General features: G+C 49.0%; 1 protein-coding gene across 3 annotated transcripts in view; it reads left to right on the top strand.

Moving 5' to 3' along the window:
- The window catches only part of DVL3 (dishevelled segment polarity protein 3), a 57,353-nt gene extending 33,180 nt beyond the window's left edge, over positions 1–24,173 (top strand). The window contains exons 3-17 of one of the 3 annotated variants that reach the window (XM_081862397.1): positions 5,044–5,165; positions 5,757–5,863; positions 6,960–7,095; positions 9,120–9,213; positions 9,409–9,478; positions 10,271–10,410; positions 12,489–12,565; positions 13,237–13,304; positions 14,227–14,277; positions 14,394–14,543; positions 16,399–16,530; positions 17,616–17,783; positions 18,400–18,612; positions 19,968–20,360; positions 20,796–24,173. In XM_081862397.1, coding sequence (XP_081718523.1) covers positions 5,044–5,165; positions 5,757–5,863; positions 6,960–7,095; positions 9,120–9,213; positions 9,409–9,478; positions 10,271–10,410; positions 12,489–12,565; positions 13,237–13,304; positions 14,227–14,277; positions 14,394–14,543; positions 16,399–16,530; positions 17,616–17,783; positions 18,400–18,612; positions 19,968–20,360; positions 20,796–20,827 — 1,953 coding nt within the window. In that variant the 3' untranslated portion in view covers positions 20,828–24,173. Of the gene's footprint in view, positions 1–5,043; positions 5,166–5,756; positions 5,864–6,959; positions 7,096–9,119; positions 9,214–9,408; positions 9,479–10,270; positions 10,411–12,488; positions 12,566–13,236; positions 13,305–14,226; positions 14,278–14,393; positions 14,544–16,398; positions 16,531–17,615; positions 17,784–18,399; positions 18,613–19,967 lie in introns of all 3 variants that reach the window. The other 2 variants (XM_081862398.1, XM_081862399.1) reach the window with 2 other exon arrangements.

Below are 24,173 nucleotides of genomic sequence, written 5' to 3'. Positions count from 1 at the left end.
CAAGACCTTAGTAATATGTAAGTGCAGCATGGTTCAGACCAGTGTTTCCCAAACTTGGGTTTGCAGCTGTTGTTGGACTACAACTCCCATCATCCCTAGCTAGCAGGACTAGTGCTCAGGGATGATGGGAACTGTAGTCCAAAAACAACTGCATATCCAAGTTTGGGAAACCTTGGTTCAGACAATCATTCCTATTTTATAAACCATTAGAAGAAAGGGTCCTGGCTAATTTTCCTGGTTCGTTTACCAACACTAACGTAAATTAAAATGCTGAAACTAGGCCAGTACCCGTTTTCATAATGGGAAAGATCTCATACCACTGCTAATCTCCCAGCTCCTTTAAATTCTCTTTCAGTGTTTGCCAGTGGAATGTAAACATCTATCCTAGTTAGGTCTAATGCTAAACTAGCAATCTGCTAAACAAATCAGGATGTTCTAAATTAAAACCTCTAAAGTCACAGGCTGCTTGGTAGGTTCGATAGGAGTGAATGTGTAAAACTGATTTCTGAATGTTGGATACGCTGTAAAACAGCTGCTGAGTAATGAAGCAGTGTCTTTAGCAGCCTCTTTTTGTATTTATTTTCAGACACATCCAGATCTCTTCTGTGAGCTTGCTTTTACAGCAGCCATAGAATGGGTTGGGCTGGGCTGCCATAGTGTGTTTTGCTTCAGGAAGCAAATGTCTTAGCCCAGTACTGGCTGTGGAAGCCAGATGTCGTCTTCTAATACCACAGGTCCCAGTGGAGTGTTAGCTCTGTGAGCTTAGAGGCCCGGATTTAGGTTGCCACTTATGCTAGATTTGGATTCTGAACGCTTTACCATCGGTTGCCCCTTTTATGACATGAATAATATCAAAACTGCTCTTGTCCCTATGATTTTAAGGAAATCCTGCACAAGTTGTGCCCTACCAGGTTGAGTAGACCTCATGTTTTGGGTGCCTGCCCGAGGCTGGAAAAACCAAGGGGTGGTTGACCACTGAAAGCCCGCAACACATGACTGGTGCAATGTGTTAGTTTTATGGGTAACGCATTGTGCTGGCCTGTTCTAGGGTGCAACAGTTTGCACGGTCGCTTTACTGTGGAAAAAGTCCTCCTTAGCTTCTCTCTCTGGGCAGTCAGTCACAGAACTGCTGCTGCCATATTAATATTGCCAGATGCTCCAAAAATTGCTGCGCTGGCTGGTGGTGATGGGAATTGTAGTCCAAGACATCTGGAAGGCACCAGTTGGGAAAGGCTGTTGTAAATGGTTGAACTTCCACAAGGCCTTCTTTGGGGCTCAGTCCTATTCCTGTAATGCAGGGACAGGGATAATGGATGTGTTCATACATCATGCATAGCCACTGCTCCCACCTTCCGTTGCACTCTCCCGTCACCCACTTCTGGAAGGGGGCCACCCACCCACACGCAGGAGGAATCCAGAGGATGGAAGAGGAGGAGATATGTATATACACTATGAGCAGACATCTGTCCTCCCTGCTGCCTCGCTGCCCCCCCCCCAATCCCTACTCCACCACCCTCCATTACAGATTTTGGCCCGTCTTCTCTTTCTCATAGAAGCCAGTAGTCCTCATTGACCTGTAACGAAAAATGAATGAGGCTGCAGTAGGAAGATGTTTCATAGAATCATAGAATCATAGAGTTGGAAGAGACCACAAGGGCCATCGAGTCCAACCCCCTGCCAAGCAGGAAACACCATCAGAGCACTCCTGACATATGGTTGTCAAGCCTCTGCTTAAAGACCTCCAAAGAAGGAGACTCCACCACACTCCTTGGCAGCAAATTCCACTGTCGAACAGCTCTTACTGTCAGGAAGTTCTTCCTAATGTTTAGGTGGAATCTTCTTTCTTGTAGTTTGGAACCATTGCTCCGTGTCCGCTTCTCTGGAGCAGCAGAAAACAACCTTTCTCCCTCCTCTATGTGACATCCTTTTATATATTTGAACATGGCTATCATATCACCCCTTAACCTCCTCTTCTCCAGGCTAAACATGCCCAGCTCCCTTAGCCGTTCTTCATAAGGCATCGTTTCCAGGCCTTTGACCATTTTGGTTGCCCTCCTCTGAACACAGTACTCCAGGTGAGGTCTGACCAGAGCAGAATACAGTGGCACTATTACTTCCCTTGATCTAGATGCAATACTCCTATTGATGCAGCCCAGAATTGCACTGGCTTTTTTAGCTGCCGCGTCACACTGTTGGCTCATGTCAAGTTTGTGGTCAACCAAGACTCCTAGATCCTTTTCACATGTACTGCTCTCAAGCCAGGTGTCACCCATCTTGTATTTGTGCCTCTCATTTTTTTTGCTCAAGTGCAATACTTTACATTTCTCCCTATTAAAATTCATCTTGTTTGTTTTGGCCCAGTTCTCTAATCTGTCAAGGTCGTTTTGAAGTGTGATCCTGTCCTCTGGGGTGTTAGCCACCCCTCCCAGTTTGGTGTCATCTGCAAATTTGATCAGAATGCCCTTGAGTCCATCATCCAAGTCGTTGATAAAGATGTTGAATAAGACCGGGCCCAAGACAGAACCCTGTGGCACCCCACTAGTCACTCTTCTCCAGGATGTTTGATGGGGAGGACAACTTGTCTTGATTATCGGACATTGGTATCAGTTATCACTTACCTGGGATTTGGGAGGGGGTGGAGAGACACCATATTTCCACAGCATCAGCTGTGTTTCTGTTTGGATAAAAGTTGAGGGGCAGTCAGAAACAGAAACTGAGGTTGGGGAGAAACAAGTCTCATAGATCTAATCGGACCAAAAGTTAGTTGCAGCTGACACTGCAGCCCCTTCCCCCTCCCCTCTGATAGATGTCAGTGGCTGCCGTCAGTCGCCATGGGAGACATTGACAGAGCAGCAGCTGGGAAGGTTGGGGCAGCGGAGAGGTGAGGAGCAAAACCTGCCCCCTTTTAGAAATAGATGACCTCAGAAACAGCTATTTGCTGTAGAATATCCTGCCGAACTATATAGATTACCAATGCTTAGTAGCACCCAGTCCTAGAATAGTCATTATTATTCCACAAATATGGCTTCTAGCACACAATCCTGAAAACTTCATTTTGAAGAATAAATGAAGCTTCTAGCCCATTTACCTGCAAATCGGGAAATACTCTAAACCTATTACTGTGTTAACAATCTGTGCTAGACAGAGTGTTGTAGGACTTTTGAATAGCCAGGTGTGAGACCTTTGCATTTATTCACCTGTCTCTTGGCAAGGTCCTGGCCCGCCTCCCCCCACTATCCTTTCCTTCCAGGGATCATTGCAAATGATCCCACATTCTGCAACCCCTGAATATTATCCAACTAGAATAATCAGATTTCCTAACTGGCAGGGTTTATTCCAGGCACAGAATTTTGAGATTTCTAGGCACAGCCTTTTGGCTTTGTATGCCATCTGTTTCCTAGCAGGACAGCTGGGCCCTTTGAGTGAAGAGTGGCCTCTTCCTTTGTGCATTGTGCCTGTCGCCTCCTGCTCTCACATCCCCCATGACTGTGGGGTGAGGGTGTGTGTGTGTGTGTGTGTGTGTGTGTGTGTGTGTGTGTTGCTGGGTCCAGACACTGAGGAGCTATTTCAGGAGTGTGACTCTAATTTTAGGAAGATGGGGTGGGGGAGTTCAGCCAGAGTCCGTCCAGACAGCTCAAGAGGCCAGGGATTAGGCAGGATTGTTCATCCAAGGAATCCTGTCTTCAGGCATGTTGGTAGACGGATTCCCAGCCTGTCGCTCCTGGGAGAAAGAATCCACCTACTTCCTGTAGCTGCCAAGTTGGCTCTCAGCGCTCTTCTCTACAGAAAGGTAAAGGTACCCCTGACCGTTAGGTCCAGTCACGGACAACTCTGGGGTTGCGGCGCTCATCCCTCGTCCAAGGGAGCCGGCGTTTGTCCGCAGACAGCTTCCGGGTCATGTGGCCAGCATGACTAAGCTGCTTCTGGCGAACCAAAGCAGTGCACGAAAATGCCGTTTACCTTTCCGCCGGAGCGGTACCTATTTATCTACTTGCGCTTTGACGTGCTTTTGAACTGCTAGGTAGGCAGGAGCAGGGACCGAGCAACGGGAGCTCACCCCGAACTTCCGATCGGCAAGCCCTGGGCTCTGTGGTTTAGACCACAGCACCACCCGCATCCTTCTTCTCTACATAGGTTTCCTTAAACATATACATTGATTTTAGCAGAAGGAAGTTACTATTAAGTGATGGTTTAGTACTTTTAGGAAGTACTTGATGCAGGGGAAATGGTTGCAGCAGCACCAGCAACAATTAAAGAACAACAGATATTCAGTGGGCTATCCTTGCACCTCTGTTTTAATGTCAGTAAACTGTGAGGGACATGGGTGGTGCTGTGGTCTAAACCACTGAGCCTCTTGGGCTTCCCAATCGAAAGGTCGGCGGTTCAAATCCCCACAATGGGGTGAGCTCCCATTGCTCTGTCCCAGCTCCTGCCAACCTAGCAATTTGAAAGCACACCAGTGCAAGTACATAAATAGGTACCACTCTGGTGGGAAGGTAAATGGCATTTCTGTGTGCTCTGGCTTCCGTCACGGTGTCCTGTTGTGCCAGAAGTGGTTTAGTCATGTTGGCTGCATGACCCAGAAAGCTGTCTGTGGATAAATGCCGGGTCCCTTGGCCTGAAAACAAGATGAGTGCTGCAACCCCATAGTTGCCTTTGACTGGACTTAATTATCTGGGGTGCTTTACTTTTTTTAACTTAGGGTGTCCCCTCCCCATCTTTTGCAGCTTTATTTGTTAGTATTATTTTTAGCGTGCAAAGCTGATTTTTAGTCTTTCTCTGAAGCCTCTTTTTGCAGGTGCCTCTGTAAGTGCTGTGATTTGTCCTTTATCCCTGCAGTTAGAAGTTAGATCTTGGCTCCCATCCCAGCTGCACAACCTCAGAGTGACATCCTTATTTGTTATGGTGTCACTAAACAGATGTATGTAACAAGACCAACAGGCTGCTTTGTTATATTGCAATACTTTGAACCTACCCTTCAAAATGGAAGAAAATTTTTAGCTGCCTAGGCTGGCTTACCTTGAGCTTGTTTTCTCCTTTCAGCTGGTGTCTGCTGAGGGGTCTCATTCGGACGCCGGGTCTGTCTGCGCCGACAATCAGCCAGAGCTGCCGCCCTCCATTGAGCGTACTGGAGGGATAGGAGACTCCAGGCCTCCTTCTTTTCAGTAAGTTGTGTGTCTGTGTCTGTGTATAAGGAGCAGCCTTACCTTGAGCAGGGAGAAAGTTGAGCAGTTTCTCTGCAGGAAGCGCGTTCAAGGTTCCATTCTCCTCTGGCGAAAGGGAAGCTTAGTCTCTGCCTGTTTCAAGTGGCAGGGATAAAAGTTAACACTAGAGAGACCCAATTCCTGACCATGGTAGCCTTGTGCCTGGAGTGCTCTCAGCACGGGATCCGCAAAGGAAACTGAGACCACTGTTGAACCTACTGGGCTTCTTTCCTCTTTTAACACTTAAACTTGACGCAGTGGCTTATGGACACTGCTCTGGCACCCACCCCTGCCGTATGTAGGAGTGTCATACATATACGAAGAAGAGTGTGCATTTGGTTTTTTAAAAAAGAAAGCACAGGGAATGCCAAATATTCAGGCCCCCATCCTGCCGTCTGACATGGTACAGTCCACAGCACACCTTTTGCATGTTTTAAGTTCTGCCCTCAGCCTTTTCTTTTAAGCCTCACACTTCTGTGAGCAAATTTGGAGGAGGTGCTTCTGTGCAGTTTTCTACTATGTGTGTGTATTTGTTTGTTTTTTACTTTGCAGTCCCAATACTGGAGGAAGTCGAGAGAACCTGGATAATGAGACGGAGACTGACTCAGTGGTATCGATACAGAGGGAAAGGCCGCGCAGGAAAGATGGACCTGAACATGGTGAAGTTTATTTCCTAGAGTTCAACTGGCTATAGTAGTAGTCCCCACCCCACCTCTATCAAAGTCTGCTCTGTAGGCTGTGCCCTTGACTCTGCTGCTGTGTGCATGGGTCATGTTCTTCCCCATCCTCGGGGCCTTGGGAGGTCCACCTTCTCTGCCGCCATCCCAAGCCAACAATTTTTGAAATTTCCGTGCAATTCAGGGTCCACAGCCCTGTACCCACTCAGGGGCTGGCTCCTCCACGGACCCAGCTGCCCATCTGACCAAATGAGCAGACTAACTTTCCCCTTTAAAACAAAACAAATTCTTTCCAGTAGCACCTTAAAGACCAACTAAGTCAGTTCTTGGTATGAGCTTTCGTGTGCATGCACACTTCTTCAGATACCTGGTGAGGTTGATGGACTTCCATTTCATGCGGCTCAATGTGGTGCCTTCCATAGTTCCAGTTACAGATAGGTAGCCGTGTTGGTCTGCCATAGTCAAAACAAAACAAATTCCTTCCAGTAGCACCTTAAAGACCAACTAAGTCAGTTCTTGGTATGAGCTTTCGTGTGCATGCACACTTCTTCAGGTATCTGAAGAAGTGTGCATGCACACGAAAGCTCATACCAAGAACTGACTTAGTTGGTCTTTAAGGTGCTACTGGAAGGAATTTGTTTTGTTTTCCCCTTTAAAACAGAGAAGAAAAAATTATCTGACAAGTTGTGGGGAGAGGGAGCCCGCTCAAAGATTGCTTGGGACTCAGGAAGGCCTTCCCATACTGCTCCTTCTCACAATGTGAAAACTGGGTTCAGATTTTTAGTTTTCTGCTAATGGAAAGAGTTTGCCAACGAGGGCTGCTATGTTGATATAACCCTCTCCAACTCAACCCTGCCAACCTCCTTCAGGGTGGTTGTTCTGTAGGATTGCTTAGTTTGCACAGTGTGTTATGAAGGCACTATTATTTGTAGGCCCCCTTATATTTTCGCTTCCCCATCACTAGAAAGGCAACTGGTGATCCTTTCCCAGGTTGGATATATATTTGTTTGACTTTTTGAAGGCCTTCTCTTCTGAATGGTTCCCCTTGGCCATTGACCCTCTCCTCCTTTTACTCCAGCCCCCAGGGTGAACGGGACAGCCAAGGCAGAACGGCGTCGGGAACTAGGGGGCTATGAAAGCTCCTCCACCCTCATGAGCAGTGAACTTGAAACCACCAGCTTCTTCGACTCAGATGAAGATGATTCTACAAGCAGGTAAAGGAATATTCATGGCTTGGGAGAAAATGATCTGCTATGACTGGAGTCTGGTGAAGGATCCCAAATAAAAACTCCTCAGTTCTTCTTTCCAATCTAATGCTTCTCCCTTGACTCGCCCCAGTCATTTCTTTTTCCATATTCTAGTCTCCCTGGAACAATTGCGGAAGCAAAGAACTGATTTGAGTTCCAGAGATTTGGCCTTTCTTCACATTGTGGCAGTCAGCCAGGGTCTGTAAAAGTGTGTGGACTTGCCAGGGACCTGACCCTGACTCTCTTGACTGTACGCGTAGGAGACACTTTGTTCAACTGTGCTTGTCTTATTTGCACACACTGCAGTATTTACCGTATTTTTCGCACCATAGGGCGCACCAGACCATAGGGCGCACCCAGTTTTTAGGGGGGGAAATCAAGGGAAAAAATATTTCCCCCCCCCCAGCCCCAAAGAGCAGCGTACAGGCTGCACACAACCTCTCCCTGCCAGAGGGGTTGCGCGCAGCTATGGAAGAAGGCAAGGCAGCGAGCGGGATGGATCCCGCTCGCTGTTTTGGCTTCCCCTTTAGCCCCGTGCAGCCTCTCCTTGCCGGGAGACGCTGCGCAGGGCTAAAGAAGCCATAGCCCCGTGCAGCCTCTCCTTGCCGGAGGGGTTGCGCGCGCCTATGGCAGAAGCCTGCATTTGCTCCATAGGACGCACACACATTTCCCCTCAATTTTTGGAGGGGAAAAACTGTGTCCAATAAAGCGAAAAATACGGTACCTGTGCATCATTTTTCTTCTAAAGAAGAACCATCGCATCAGTATTCGCCTGGAGTTTGGTAGACTGGGTGCAGGATATTTTTTATCTTCCAATTGCTCACATTGCCAAGCTGGTTTAGGCAGTTTTCCCTCTGTCCTGAACATTGTTCGGCCACAGTTAGGTACAGCTGCAAGTAGAAACAGACTGTTGAGTGATGTGAACACCTCCCCCATCCCCGAAATGCTCTGTAGGTATGTTTTGCTCACCACCGGCTTTTGTTAGAAAGTCGCCTACCAAACATGTTCAAAGGAGGGCAGTGTGTATTCCAGTTCCTCCCCAGTTCCCTTAACACCAGGAACAGGATACCTATGATCCAGATGTTGTTGGGACTCCCAACGCCCATCTGCTCCAGTCAGTGGTCAGGGAAGATGGGAGTTGTAGTCCAGCAACACAGGCTCCCCCTCCCTGCTTTATGCAAGAAGCAATAAATGAAACTTTTTAATTGTTTGCCAGGTTCCCCATGGAGTCATATTTCTCCCACAGTGTAAATTAGTCTTTGCCGAACTGGTGGCCCCCAGATGTTTTGAGTGACAACTTCCATCAGCCACAGCTGAACAACTGTGCTTGCGGAGGCTGATGGGAGTTGTGGTCCAATCTGAAGGGCAACATGTTGGCAAAGCCTGGTACAGAGTGCCTCTGCAGCATGTGGCCTAGCCTGTTCTAATCTCTTGAAACTCATTTTTTGTGATGTGTCTGCTCATTTGCTGCTTTGTTTTTGTGTGGTTGGGGACAAGAAATAGATGGAAGAGGAGGTCCTCTCTTGTGCAAGGGATTAGCCAAGGTGGCTCCCTGTCCTCTTCTAATTACAGTGGTGCCCCGCAAGACGAATGCCTCGCAAGACGAAAAACCCGCTAGACAAAAGGGTTTTCCGTTTTTCGAGGCGTTTCGCAAGACGAATTTCCCTATGGGCTTGCTTAGCAAGACGAAAACGTCTTGCGAGTCTTTTCCCTCCCCCCCCTTTTTCTAAGCCGCTAATAGCCGCTTAGCCGCTAAGCCACTAATAGCTGCTAAGCCGCTAAGCCGCTAATAGGGGTGCTTCGCAAGACGAAAAAACCACTAGACGAAGAGACTCGCGGAACGGATTATTTTCGTCTTGCGAGGCACCACTGTACATTCCTAGTTACCCAGAGGTGGTTTTTTTTTGTTTGTTTTTTGCCTCCTCTCTACCTTTTTCTGTGCTTTTCCTGGTGGCCACCTTGTGAGCCTTGCTTTTGCCTCCATACTGTAGGTTCAGCAGCTCAACAGAGCAGAGTAGCGCCTCCCGGCTGATGAGAAGGCACAAGCGACGCAGGCGGAAGCAGAAAGTACCACGCATTGAACGGGTGAGATGCCTGAGGAGGGTGTCTGGGAGTAGGGAGAGTGCTGCAAGTGACCTCACGAGTGGTTGGGCACAATTTAAAAATTAAGGAAAAAAGGGAGAGAACCTCTGAGGGCATTGTTACCCCACCCTCTCCACAGGTCTTGCAAGTGGCATCTAGGTTACGTTTTGGGTCTTACCCTCTTCCTTTCTGTTGTAGTCCTCATCCTTCAGCAGCATCACAGATTCTACCATGTCGTTGAACATTATCACAGTTACCCTCAACATGGGTGAGTACAGGTAGTTGCTTGAAGCCATTTGGCCCACATAACCCAGATTGGGATGGCGGGAAGGAAGTGGGCAAACAGATATTTTGCATCTCAGGCCTGATTGCTGAAGAGCAAACTACAGTCGTACTTTGGATCCCAAACACCTTGCAAGTCGAACGTTTTGGCTCCTGAATGCCACAATCCTGGAAGTGAGTGTTCCAGTTTGCAAACGTTCTTTGGAATCCGAATGTCTGACGCGGATTTCAATTGGCCGCAGGAGCTTCCTGTAGCCAATTGGAAGCTGCGCCTTGGTTTCTGAACGTTTTGAAAGTCGAATAGACTTCTAGAACGGATTTCATTTGACTTCCGAGGTACCACTGTACTGGATTTTTTCTACCATAGACAAAATGTTATTTCATAATGTAATGCTAAATGGCCTGTGCCATTTATTTATTTTTTGCTAAATGCTACATGTTTATATCGTTTTCCATTTGTCCATAGTCTCTAGTATGTGCTACCACACAGGTAATGCCTATCTCTGTGTGTGCCCCCCCCTTTTTCAAAAAAAGGCAGTTTCCTTTTTTGCTTACCAATAAAACAAGATGATTTAGATTTGGTCATCCAATCCCCCCCAAACATTTTCAGCCTGTCTCCATTTTCTGTTGTCTAAAAATACCTAACAGGCATTCCTTGTAGCTAGTTAATGGCCTGACTGAATTAATGAAATGCTGGTCATTGCTTGTGTGCTGTTCTAACTGCACAAATACCTCCCCTTTGGGTCCCTTCCAACTCTATGATTCTATGATTGTACAGAGAAGTACAACTTCCTGGGCATCTCCATCGTCGGGCAGAGCAACGAGCGTGGTGACGGCGGCATCTACATTGGCTCCATCATGAAGGGAGGGGCTGTGGCAGCCGATGGAAGAATTGAGCCCGGAGACATGCTGCTGCAGGTGCTTTTTAATTTTTTTAAAACTTTGACAGCCAGATGTCCAAGAGGCCTTGGTTTCATGCTATACTCACAATACGCGAAGCTCAGTGCGATGCGACGTGCAAAGGACTGGGGAGGAGCAAAGCAGCTGCAGGTTTCTGTCCAGGAGCCCACGCAGTTGAACAGTGAGCCTAGGGTTTGGCTGAGCATGACGTGAGAACCAGGCCCCTTTCTACAGAATCTGTTATCCTGTTATCACGGCAGAGATTTCAGTTATGGCTCAGTTGGCAGAGCATGAGACTCTTAATCTCAGGGTTGTGGGTTCAAGTCACACGTTGGGCAAAAGGGGGTTGGGCTTAGATGATCCTCTTGGTCCCTTGCAACTCTACAATTCTGTGATTCTATACCAGAGAGTGTACTTGCTATCTGTGGAAGGTGGAAGCACAGCGACTCAGGACAGAGATAAAATCAGGATGGCTGATTTGGAATGTCTTGTTTGTGTAAATGATGTGGTTCTTATCTCAAGGGAACCCTGGGGCCATGATAAACCCTCTGGGCTGTGTACCTAAGGCTTTGAAAGCTTAAAACATGCCTGTTACTAGGCAAGAACCGTCAGATCTAGGAAAGAGGCCATAGGTGGGCGCACGTTGCGTGTACAAGCCCAAAGCTCAGTCCATAGCATTTGTTTAAAACATCTTTAGTCAGCCCTTCACTGACAAGGAACCCCAGGGCAGAGAACAACAAAGCAATTAGTATTCCGCAGTACAAACACTAGAGCCAATAATATATCAACGCAACCATACCCCACAAATGCTTGGGTGAAAAATAGGTCTTCAGGTGGTGGCAGAAACTGCTAGGTGATTTCTGTTTCAGATAGTCTTCTATCTCAGAGGGACTGGCACCAGGGGACCACCACTGAGATAACTGCATAGCAGATCTCAAATGCCTGCAGCACAGCCGAGAAAGTCTGCCCTCCTGTTCTTAATGCAGAGGCAGTTTCATATATATGAGCAGATTTTTCAAGTATTTAGGCCCCATGTTCTATAGGGCTTCATAAATCACCCCTAGCCCCTTGAATTTTGCCCAAACAGCATATTCTGAGCAAATGTAAATCTTTCAGGGTAGGCGTTCCATCCCCCCAATGGGTTAAGCCACTTAGAAGCCTAGCTGTCACATTCTGCACTCGATGCAGCTTCTGGAACTTCATCAAGGATAGCGCCCCCCACCCAGCACATTATAATAGTCCAGCTGGGAAGTCACCACTTCATTGGTCACTGTAATCAGGCACTCCCTGTCCAGGAACTGCTTTACCTGATGAACCAGCCATAGCTGACAGAAGGTGCTCCATGCTAGCCATCTCATTGTCCAAGGAAGGGGCAACCCCACTTGGAACAGGCCAGCAATCTACTTCCCAGATCTGATAACTGCCCATGCACAGCTCCTCTGTCTAGTTTGGTTTCAGTTTTGTGACCCTCCTCCAGTCCACCACTGTGTTCAGGCATTGTTCCAAGACTTGTACAGCCTCACCTGATTTAGATGGAAAGGAGAAACATGGCTGGGTGCCACTTTGCTCCGTGATGCTAAATAGCATGAGGGATACAATGGAACCTTGCAAATCCCCGCAGCACAAAGTGTGCCACAAGGCTGAGCAATAGCTCCCTTCTGAAACTGGCCCTGCAGGTAGTAGTGGAACCGCCAGATCACTGTAGGCTTCCTAACCCACGGAGCTGGTCCAGGAAGATGCCTTGGTCAATGGCATCTAAAGCCACCAAGAAGCAACAGTCAGACTCCTGCTGTCGCGCTCCTGATACAGGTCCTCAGTCAGGGTAGCCAAGGCTGTTTCAGCCTCAAGCACAGGACTGAACCCAGACTGGAAAGGGTCAAGGCAATCAGTTTCTTAGAAGACTATCTGATGTGGAGCAGCCACTGCCCTCTCCAGCACATCTCTACCTTGAAAAGGTGGCAGGGCTGGGAAATACTTCTACCTGATGGCGACCAGATTGATCCATCTATCCCAATACTGCTATCAGGCATCTCCACATGTTCATTTAAGACCCATACACTTTTGTGGGGCTCATACATTTTCATCTTTCTCTGCAGGTGAATGACATCAATTTTGAAAACATGAGCAATGACGACGCTGTGCGAGTGCTGAGGGAGATTGTGCACAAGCCAGGGTAGGTAGCCTTTACTCCCCCTGCAGCTCCAGGGCAGCTCACTCTCTAAACCTACAACTGTTCTTGGGAGTGTGGGCTTGGTGGCGTCTTGTAATGCAGGGCTGGCACTCAGTTTCTAGCAGTGCCCCCTGGTGCCCTGCAGAAGATCCATGGCCATCTTGGACTGCTGACTGTTCCAAGTGAGCCTAGAGGACAGTTAAGTCCCGCAGAAAAATAAAAATTTTCAAGGAAAGATAGCCCAAGGCTTACAGGTTCATTGTGTGTGAGCAAAAGACAAAGATAGTGGCACCAGCCTTCATCTATTCTAGTTGCTGCATTTGGGTTTGGTGGCAGTGGAATTCTGTTTAGGCAAAAGGACAGCCTTTCTGGCCCCTGACTCTTTGTTTTCCCCTTTCTCTTATATTATGCTATTTACTTTGATATAGCAGAAAGAGGAAAACAAAGTGTCAGGGGGCCAGTGTTCAAAGCAAGCGAGAGCTTCTCACATGTTTCCCTGTCTTGTTCCATCATAATACCCCAGTACTGAGCTTTAGGGACGTAAAACTCACCTACTCAGTTTATAGGGGAAGATTTATTCTTGTTTCTTCTGCATGTCTAGATGTGGGTGGCTTTTCTGCGAACTGAGCTGACCAGATCTGGTAGCAGTGACAGCCATTATGTTTCTCTTCCAGGCCCATCACTCTGACTGTTGCCAAGTGCTGGGATCCCAGCCCCAGGGGCTGCTTCTCGCTACCCAGGAGTAAGTGGTTTTTGCTTCATTTCTTGGTTTGCTTTGTAGTGTGCATGAGGACTGGTGTTCTATAGAACCAACAGTTAATAACGTGCCCCACCCCAATATAGCTTGTTGCAGGATACAAGTGGCCAAGGGAGTTGCATGTTTGAATGCTCCTTTACTGGGATGGAGTGGGGGCTCCTTGTACCCAGAAAAACAGTGTATGGGAGAGAAAGCTAGGCTGAAGCCCTTCACCCTGCTAGTTTTACTACACACAGGGAGATTTTACATACCTGAGATCCAGTGTGGTGTAGCGGTTAGAGTGCTGGACTGGGATTTGAAGGGCCAGGGTTCAAATCCCCACTCAGCCATGAAGCACCCTGGGAGACCTGGGGTGCCAGTCGCACTGGCTCTCAGCCTAACTTACAGCACATGGTTGTTGGGAGGGCAAAACGGGGGGGGGGGGCATGTTTGCCACCTTGGAGAAAGGTACCTTGGAGAAAGGTGGCATAAAAATGTGACAACAAATAAATATTTTGTAGGCGTGATCCCTCACCTGCATCAATAATAATAATGATGATGATGATGATGTATTACTTATACACTACCCTATCTTGGCTATCTTGGAAACACCTGACTGCTTCTTTCTGTTGAATGTATAAATTGGCCCTAAGGGTGTGACGGAGGTTTCAAACCCTTTTTTTCTGGCCCTCTGTACTGCTCTCTCTCTATCTGCCTCTCTCCTGCCCCTCTCCATCACCCCATGCCTAATCAGTTCCCTATTCCACATCACACCCAAGACAAGCTACCTAGTTAGCAGGCCAATTCCCTGCATGCAGCCCATGCCCCGCATACCCCCCCCCGGTGCCCCCTGCCCGCCTCTGCCTAGGGGGAGCTCCCCCCCCCCACACCCCTAGTGTTGATCCTCCCTCTCTTCTTTCTCCCCCAGTTGCTCCCCAGCGGATCTGGGCTGGGCCAGACTCTCCATGCTCCGATCCGGGTGAGTCCCGGCTGATGCTGGGGGAGGACAGGGCTTGCCCAGAGGTGGCGGGTTTGGCGAGAGGGGATGACTCTTGAGGAGGGGGCTTCCTCACGTGCCCTGTGTGTTTCCTTTAGGTGAGCCCATCAGGCCCATTGACCCAGCAGCCTGGGTTTCCCACACCGCGGCAATGACCGGCACCTACCCAGCGTACGGTATGAGCCCATCCATGAGCACAATCACTTCCACCAGCTCCTCCATCACCAGCTCCATCCCAGAAACCGAACGTAAGTCCTCGTGCCTGTGTGTCCCCCACCCCTGCTCGGCTTCTGGTCACCTGCACGCCGTAACCTGATAGGAGCAATACATGCACAGGGGCAAAACCCAGATTTGAGGCTTGGAAAGAGGATGGTTTCCCTCAATAGATCTTGAGCTGCATGGAAAGAGGTGTTTGCTCCATCTTTTGCTAAAGCAACAGGGATGCTTTTAGAAGCTAAATATTTTAAACCAAAGATTGGAGGATGAGCGGGATGAGGGACCTGTATGAGGCTAGGCGAAACAGAAGGCCACAGATTTCTTCACTTAGTTACTTCTTCTAGGATAATGAGTGTTTCCTGTTTGTTTGTGTGGTCGGTGGGAGAATCAAGAGGGTTGCAAAAAGGAGGGAGGAGAACCCTGAAAACTTTACAGGGCCATCTATTTTTATTTATTATATGTATTGGTAGCATTTTTACATCCATGCCTCAAAGCGACTTACACGTTGAAAATAAAAATAACAAAAGACATCACATAAACAAGTAGCAGTGTGCAGTGATTTTTCTGGTGGAGCAATATCCTCAGTGAAGCAGCGTTGACTGAATTGCTTGAGATAAATGGCTATGTTTGGGGCTGAAACACTGCAGTGTCCCTTGTAAATGGATTGAAGTTAAGCAGTCGCTGGCTGAAAACCCTGAATGGTCCCAGAACAACTTCAGGGAGCATGGTTTATTCAGGTGGACACAGTGCTGGCTTCCTGTTAGGCAAATGGTGAGGAAGTTGGAAGATGTGATGCTGAGCACAGGAGAACTTGCCCTCTTTTCCAAAAGGGAGCTCAAGAGAGGAAAGGTGGATGTGTTAGGAATTGTGCAGCAAAGAGGTATGTTTGGGGCGGCTGCCTCATAGCGCTGGCCCCTGAGTGGGTTTTGGCCAGAGGCAATGAAGTTGGCCCGTTGAGAAGAATGGCAAGGCCTGGTGCTGTAGCATTACTGAAACTAAGCAGATGTGTACCTGATCAGGTGTTTAAGCTGCTCTGAGCTTTCTAAAAAAAGAGCTGTTGTTGAAGGATAAAACAGTCTGGGTGGTAATGGAGGTTGTGCGCCAAGGCTCCGCAGAGCAGGTGGAAGGCGTAGCGGGCCAGAAGCTGATCTGGGGGGAAAGGGTTGCGATTTATGGGGGTTTGTGCCTCCTGCGAGGCAGCAGCCAGAGACGGAGGATAGGGAGCGGCCTGAGCAGTCAGAGATGGGGGAGGAAGGACAGGATGTGCTAGGAGAGGAGGGAGATGTGGTGTCTGAAGGAGGGAGGCTGGCAGAATCCCCTCTCCACTGTCCCCCAGGACCAGGAGCAGCTTGAAGAGGCAGGCACAGCTACAGCTTCTGTGTCGAAGGACTCACAGGCCGTCAGATGAGGGTACTTAAGTTTGGGGCAGCCACCCATTGCGCCAGCAGTCCAGCTCGGAGCGTAAGCCCGGGGGGGGGGGCCGCTGGCTGCCTAGTCACCAGAAGAGTGTGTGTGTGTGTGTGTGTGTGTGTGTTTAGTGCACCTCTGGGGCAACTGTAAGTTTGTGCTTTGTCAGTAAAGGATTAAACCACCGGCGATTTGCCCTGCTTGGGCTGGGTGTGCTCAGGGCGTTGTGGTTAGACTGCAGTTGCCTGTTTCTAGGAAAAAGGCAAAGAGCAGCCCAGTATGAGGCCTGCCGCTCTCTCTTTTTGCACCTTCAGTGGTTCTTAGGGGGAATCCTGACCCAAGAAGGATTGCAGAAGCTTAGGGTGTGCCTGTGATGTATTGTTCCCTTGCCCTACCCTCCTGTGTGTGGCACCTTCATGTGCTCCTCTGCCTTTCCATCCCCTCTCATCTCTGCCTCCCTTCCCTCCGTCCGACCCGCAGGTCTCGATGACTTTCACCTGTCCATCCACAGCGACATGGCCACGATTGTCAAAGCCATGGCTTCGCCAGAGTCGGGCTTGGAGGTGCGCGACCGCATGTGGCTGAAGATCACCATCCCCAATGCCTTCATTGGTAAGACGCAGGCCCTCCACAGGGCAAATGGGTGAAGGGCCACGGGAGAACCACTCGCTGTTTGCCTCTCCCAAGCAGATAACGGTCTCAAGCCCCTATTTGAGATAAGCGACGGTAACTTCATACGGAGGACAGCTTAGATGTGTATCAGAGGGAAAACATACTAACCCGTTTGCAAGAGAAGTATCTCTAAAAATAGGATTATACATGGCATCTTTTGCAGAATTGTATTCCTTAGAGTCTCAGCTTTCACTCTCTAGCCCTCAAGATCAGCAGAATAAAGAGGATACTTAGCATTTACACAGTGCACTTAAGTGTTTTATGTGTCCTGTAAGATGGGTCTTACTATGCCTGTCTCACAAGTGGGACTGGGGTGTCCTTGAGGCTGAGAGCATAATGGCTTGCCTGAAATGAGTTCAGGGGTGAGAACAGATTTGGGTCAGAAACGTCTGGTTCACAACCTTCATTCTAAGCCACTGTGTTGCATCAGATCGAGCACAGAGGTTGGTAAGATGTTATTGAGCACGTCAGGAGGAGCATCTAGGTACATTGTGACTCCATCATGACTTCTGAACATCATCTTCTTTATAGCCCAGTAAGCTGGGTGGCGCTGTGGGTTAAACCACAGAGTCTAGGGCTTGCCACTCAGAAGGTCGGCGGTTTGAATCCCCGCGATGGGGTGAGCTTCTGTTATTTGGTCCCAGCTCCTGCCCACCTAGCAGTTCGAAAGCACGTCAAGTGCAAGTAGATAAATAGATACCGCTCCAGTGGGAAGGTAAACGGCGTTTCTGTGCGCTGCTCTGGTTCACCAGAAGCAGCTTAGTCATGCTGGCCACATGACCCGGAAGCTGTCTGCGGACAAACGCCGGCTCCCTCGGCCTATAGAGCGAGATGAGCGCGCAACCCCTGAGTCGTCCGCGACTGGACTTAATGGTCAGGGGTACCTTTACCTTTAAGCTGGACTAAGGCAGCAAAAGAAGGCTGGAGCCAGCTTCCCTCCAAGCACCTTCCTCTCCTCAGAGCAGAACAGGGTGCTGTCTGCTTCCATCCTTGCTGAGTCCCTCTTTGCTGCTGTCTCTTGGCAGGATCCGATGTGGTAGATTGGCTCTACCACCATGTAGAAGGCTTCACAGATAGGCGAGAATCCCGCAAGTATGCCAGCAACCTCCTGAAGGCCGGTTACATCCGACACACTGTCAACAAGATCACTTTCTCGGAGCAGTGCTACTACATCTTTGGCGACCTCTGCGGCAGTAAGACTCCTTCTTTGCACTGTGCAGGGGGTGGGGTGGGGAGCAAGAACAGGTAGTGGGTGGTTCTGGCAGGCTCTCAACGTGGCCATCTGTTTCCTGGGAGACTAAAAGTAGGAGAGCCCTCAAAGCAAGCCCATGTGGGTTTACAGAATCATAGAATTGTAGAGTTGGAAGGGAACCCGAGCTCATCTAGTCCAGCCCGCTACAATGCAGGAATCACAGCTGAAGAATCCACGACAGATGGCCACACAAACTCTGCCTAAAAATCTGCAAGGAAGGAGAGTCCACCACCTCCCGAGGGAGTCTGCTCCACTGTCAAAACAGCTCTTATCATCAGAAAGTTCTTCCTAAAGTTCAGTTGGAGTCTCCTTTCTTGTTGAACCTGACACCGTCCTTTCCCTTCCGTCCTGTATTTTGGAGTCAGACTAGTCACCTTCTCTGTGGGGATCTTTAGCTTTCAATCAAAAACTCCCCCCCAGGAGATAAGCATCCTCCCATGCTGCCCACTCCCTCTTTGCACTGCAACCTGAATTTCATAGGTAAGAAATGAGGATAAGCTCACTTATGCCCTTGCTCCTGGTGTAACCTTTGCCCTTTCTCTGTCCCTGTTTCACAGACATGGCCAGCCTGTCCTTGCATGACCATGATGGGTCCAGCGGCGCCTCCGATCAGGACACCTTGGCTCCTTTGCCTCACCCAGGAGCTGCCCCATGGCCCATGGCCTTCCCCTACCAGTATCCGCCACCCCATCCATACAACCCCCACCCTGGATTTCCTGACCCAGGCTACAGCTATGGAGGCGGAAGCGCGGGCAGCCAGCACAGCGAAGGTAAATGTGAGCCGTGTGGGACATGGGCCGAATTCCTCCCATGCCATAAAGATCGTATCACATGCAAGCACTTGGCTTGTTAAGTCTGAACAGCTGGACTTCCTCTTGAGGAGCAACCTCGCTTCTGCCCAGAGATAAATGGGCCAAGTGGGTTTGGAGAGGGATTTGTTCCTTTGGATTGCAGGTGTTTGTTAGGGTCAGGTTCTTGTGAGTGTGCCAGAGCCTGCATTTGCTCAGTTGTGAACCTCTTTTGGCATCTTTTTGTCAAAGCCAGAAGGTTTAGTGGCTGACCCCAAGGTTGTGAGATCTGCTTAGAGTCCCTGTGGTTCCCAATGTGGGGCACATGCCCCACGGGGGGCGGGGGGATTTGATTTTTAAGGGGGGCAATTTGGGAATGAGTTATTAACAGTGAATGGCCTTTTTAGTTTTCCTCCACGTGAATAGGAGTTCACTTTTTGAATAATAAGAATTATATGTCACGGCAGGGTGTGTGTGTGTGTGACATCAGGATTTTAGAGATGCTTAGGTGGGGCATGGCCCAAAAAAGATTAGGAACCACTGGCTTAGACCTTTGGGGGGAATTTCATTTAGGGCAGAGAGATCTGCTGAAAGTATTCAGAGCCTTCTCTGTAGCAGCACCCAAATGATACCCAAAGGCCCTTCTCGGTGGTTGCACCCTCCCTGTGGAACGCCCTTCCATCAGATGTCAAGGAAAATAACAACTACCTGACTTTTAGAAGACATCTGAAGGAAGCCCTGTTTAGGGAAGTTTTTAATGTTTGATGTTTTATCTCTTATTATTATTATTATTATTATTATTATTATTATTATTCTGTTGGGAGCTGCCCAGAGTGGCTGTGGAAACCCAGACAGATCAGCAGAGTATAAATATTATTATTATTATTATTATTATTATTATTATTATTATTATTATTATTATTATTATTTAATCCCGGGAGATCTGTTTGGCTTTTGCCCTGGCCGTGTTTTAATGTTGCCTGATGGCCTTTCTTTATTTCTGAAGGCAGCTGTATATAGGGAAGTTTTGTAATGTTTGATGTCCTAATGTGTTTTAATTTACTGGAAGATGCCCAGAGCCTTTTGTTATATGATTGTCATTTTCCTTCTACTGGAGATCATATAACAACAACAAAATTAGTATAACATCCCTGCCGCTTTGCTTCCTGCTCCCCACCATTTGCCTGGCTTCCCACTTTTGTGCTGCACTTCCATGGACTTTGGGCCTAATCCAGCAAAGTGACAGCTGGAGGCTCCTGTGAGGTTATTCCTACCTATTCTGATGGGCCTGACCCAAATATTCTCTTGTCCTCCCCTTCCCCCCATTTCTTGTGCAGGAAGCCGGAGCAGCGGCTCCAACCGCAGCGGCAGCGAGAGGAGGAAGGAGCGAGAGCCCAAGGCCGGGGAGTCCAAGTCGGGCGGCAGCGGCAGTGAGTCGGACCACACCAGCCGCAGCAGCATGCGGAGGGAGCGAGCGGCCAGCGAGCGCTCGGTGCCGGCCAGCCAGCGCAGCCACCACTCGATGGCTCACAGCATCCGCAGCCACCACAGCCAGCAGTCCTACGGGCCTCCCGGCCTGCCGCCTCTCTACAGCCCTCCCATGCTGCTGATGCCTCCGCCGCCTTCCGCCCTGGGACCCCCGGGGGCTCCCCCTGGCCGAGACCTGGCCTCTGTGCCCCCTGAACTGACGGCCAGTAGACAGTCATTCCGAATGGCCATGGGCAACCCCAGTGAGTTTTTTGTGGATGTAATGTGAAACGCCGCCCCTCCCTCCGCCTGCCTGCCACCCCCGTTGGTTTTGTCTCCTAGGAACAGCCCGGCCTGTGGGGGATTCCTTTTCTTTTCTTTTTTTGGTCTTGGCAATTATGAAAAGGGAAAAAACCCCCGAAAATAAACTGAACTAAATGTTTTTGATTCTAATCCCTGCCTGCAAGAGGGCCCGGCAGCCTCGCCTGAACCACCCCTGGACTTGATTGCAGAAGCGCGTCCCCCCCCCCTTGCTTGTGCCAACCCCTCCCCCCATAACCCCTTCTCTAACCCATTAATCCGCATCTGCCTGGGGACTCTGCTGCTCGCCTGTGTTTTCCCTGCCGGCTCACTTCTCCTGCCCTAAACACATGCCCTCTTTCTTCTCGCCCCTTTTTGTGTCCCTCTCTGTCGAGCAGCCAAGAATTACGGGGTCTTTGACTTCCTCTGAGCTGGCCGCCCGTGCTGGGGAGAGCCGCAGCGTGCTGTGGTGTTTGGGCTCCCCCACAACCGAGGAAGATGCAGAGCCCTGCAGGCAGGCACTTGGCCATGTGGGGGCTGAAGATGGCTTCTTTCCATCCTGGTGGAAGGTGCCCCACCTTATCCATAACCCCGGGAAGGGAGCAGGGCTCAGATCCAGCTGTGCCTTCAGTCTTCCATCTGATAAGATGTAGCAGCTTGGTGGCCATTGGCATGAGTTTGAGAGGAGAGCTCCCACCTTGCCAGGCAGGTGAGAGTTCCCCTTGAGAGCTTCTCAGATGGTGATAAGAGCTGGAAGCCACCAAAGAGGCTCACACCCTTCCTTGATTCTTTGCTTCCCATGTCTTGATTAGCGCCAATAGCGAGAGTGCCAACTCCCAGTGTCCATAGTTCATGTTCCTGGAGGTACTACAGGTACAAGTGCCCCCCTTTCTAATACGCTTTCTTTCTCTACCCGAGCACTCATGGCGAGCCATCTTCTTGCTGTATCTCTTCGACGTCCAGTGGCCTGTTTAGTAGAGCCTTTTTTACTGCCACCCTTTCACACCCAGGTCTCTCTTGTGCCCATCAGTCCGTTGTCTCTTAAGCCAAGCTGTTTTTAGATGCTCACTGCCCTCAGCCTGCTCCACTGTGTCGTTTATGCCGTGCATCCACACTACATAACCCTGGCAGCAGTATCCCTTGGTATTTCCTCTGCCCACCTCCCCCTCTTCTACCTCTCTTTCATCCTTCCTTTTCTTTTTAACAATCCCAAAACTGAAAAAGTGATTGGGGGGGGGGGGAAGGAAGAGATGGGGGGTGGGGAGGTAGACAAATATCATCAAAAAGATAATTTCATTAGCACAAATAGTATGAAATAAGTTCTGTGGGATTCAGGTTTTTAAGCAGAGGTTGGAAGGCCACACGTCATGTATGATCTGGTTGCAATTCCTGCATTGCAGGGGCTTGGACTGGATGAACTTCCAGCTCTACAATTCTATGAGGATTTTAATAAAGAAACTTTTGGGGTCGTCATGGTTGTGAACATGGGTGGATCTCCAAAATCAGAAGAGTTGCTGCACTAGGCTTATGTTCCAGGGGCCAGATGAGTTGCCCCAAGTGGACCCCTGCACCATGATTGCCAGAAGCAAAATAAACAATAAACTTATGCGGTGCTCCCGTTCACTGTTCCTGTCACGCAGCATTGTCCTCTGCCATGATGCTGCAGTCCGTTTCCCCCCTCCCCCAAACATTCATTCATCTTTCCTTGGCCATTGAGAATACACTGACATTTTTATTGGGTTGTTTTTAGGGTCTCCCCCCAAAAAAGTATTTTATGTACTCCAGCAAATATCAGATTGCTGAGCCTCCTCCCTCTTGGATGCAGAAGTCTAATAAATATTTTAACTGTATTTTTAACCATAACTATTCTCAACCATAGCTTCTACTAGAGGTGTGCTTAATTTACCCAAGTGCCGAATTGTTTTGCTGCAGTTCCATCACCCAGGCTAAGGATCAGTGAGGAGTGGCTGTCTGTCCATAGCTTTTTCCTCTGCTACTTTTTAAAGACTGCTGTGGTGATCTGTAATCATGGACTCTTCCCTTTGATAGCTGAGGGACAAGTAGTAAGTTTACCAAGGAACTATGACCACGTTTATTCTGAACGTGCCCAAGGTTAGCTGAAGCCTCACCCTTAACTTAGACCAGCACATTTTATGCCAGTTGTCATGCCACTACCCATCCCAAACTGATGCTGAGCCATGCTTGGAAACGAGGCCTAACTTTTCACTGTTGTGCATGGAAGAGGGGGCTTTAAAAATGTACTCTCCAAGCTGAGTTCTTGCTTCTGCTGTCCCCACCCTCTGAAAGAGCACCAGCACACCAGTGAAAAGCAAGTGAGCAGGGCATGTGTAGAAAATAAGGGCTCACTCTTATCTCCCTTGCAGTCCTTTCCTTAGCAGCTGCTAGGCCTTTCTGGTTTCTTCCCTTTTCTTGGACACAAGTGCAGCAAGGTTTGGGCTTGAAGGCGGGGGGGGGGGGGGAGAGTCCCACAACCAAGCCCAGACTGCTCTGTGGGCACACTCTGCATTTCTTGTGTGTCTGGGGTATAAGCAAGGCCTCTGGCTTATCTGGATTGCTTGCAGCTGTGCTGCAACATAGACACTCCAGAATCACACATGGGGCAATGTCAGTTTCCAAAACATTCCTAGCCCTCACACTTGCAGGGGCAGCACAGTGGCCGTGTTTGCTAAATCATAGAAAATACAAATGGTTGAAGAAGGGATTTAGGAAGTCCAGAGACATCTTCACCCAGTGTAGCGCTGTGCCCTTCCTTGTGGATTCTGTTTAATCCCATTGCCTTTTCTATACTTGCCCTCTCCACTGCATTTCTCAGTGAATCCTAGCCCATCCTTCTTGGCCACCCATGAGCAGAATTTCTTACATCTGCAGGCAGGGAAGGCTTGCAGTAGAGGAGTTATACTAAACTACAAAGCACACAGACATATACAGTCATGCGTGACTTTACACAATTTTCACACAGTTTCCCATACAGAAGTTCTTGTAGGAAACTCATCACACGTGAAGCAATACTTAACTCTGCTTGCTATGGCAGGGATTTGTTCAGTGGAGAATTCCAGAGCCCTTGACCATCCCACACCGATGCAAAAATTTGTACGATTTATCACAGCCCACCTTTAGCTAAACTGCTTTTGTGCTCTTGCCAAGAACCTGGTTGGGAGAAGCACCCTCTATTATACGGTACATTCTAGTCCCCTTACGGCCCATAACCACCTTTGGCCTTCCTGCCATGCAACAGTTGTCTTCTGCACCAAATGTCAACCATTTTTAGAATGTCTTGTGGGGTTTGTTGTTTTTAAGATTGAAGTGTTCCTTCACTCCTGCTTTCCTCTCCAGTCCAGCATCAGCTCCCCCTTTTTTGCTAGTCCCCTACGCCCACCACCGTGATGCCAGTTCTTCTACACCTTTGCCACTGCTCTGCTCATTTGGTCTATTGAACCATTTCCCCCCTTTCTGCCTACCATTAATCTCTCTTTCAGGGCGTTGCCCGTGATCTCACATGTCAGGTTGCCAGTCCTCCCTCTCTCCTCCTGGTGCTATATTGCCATTCTGTCTTCCCTCTTCCTCCTCCTCCTCTAGTCCCTTCCTCACCTGGTACTACGTCGCCATCTTGCTCTCTTTTCAACTCCTTCCCCCCCACTTTGGTGCTATTTTCTCTCGTCACACATATTGCCCCTTCCCTCACGCACCCTTCGGTTTTATATAAATTGAAACCACCCTACTTGTTTTTATTTATAAAATAGTTTTATTGGACTCCA

The sequence above is a fragment of the Podarcis erhardii genome (genome assembly GCF_964252035.2).
Source record: "Podarcis erhardii genome assembly, chromosome: 5".
In the NCBI taxonomy this organism is placed as follows: domain Eukaryota; kingdom Metazoa; phylum Chordata; class Lepidosauria; order Squamata; family Lacertidae; genus Podarcis; species Podarcis erhardii.
This window is presented reverse-complemented; position numbering and strand designations above follow the sequence as displayed.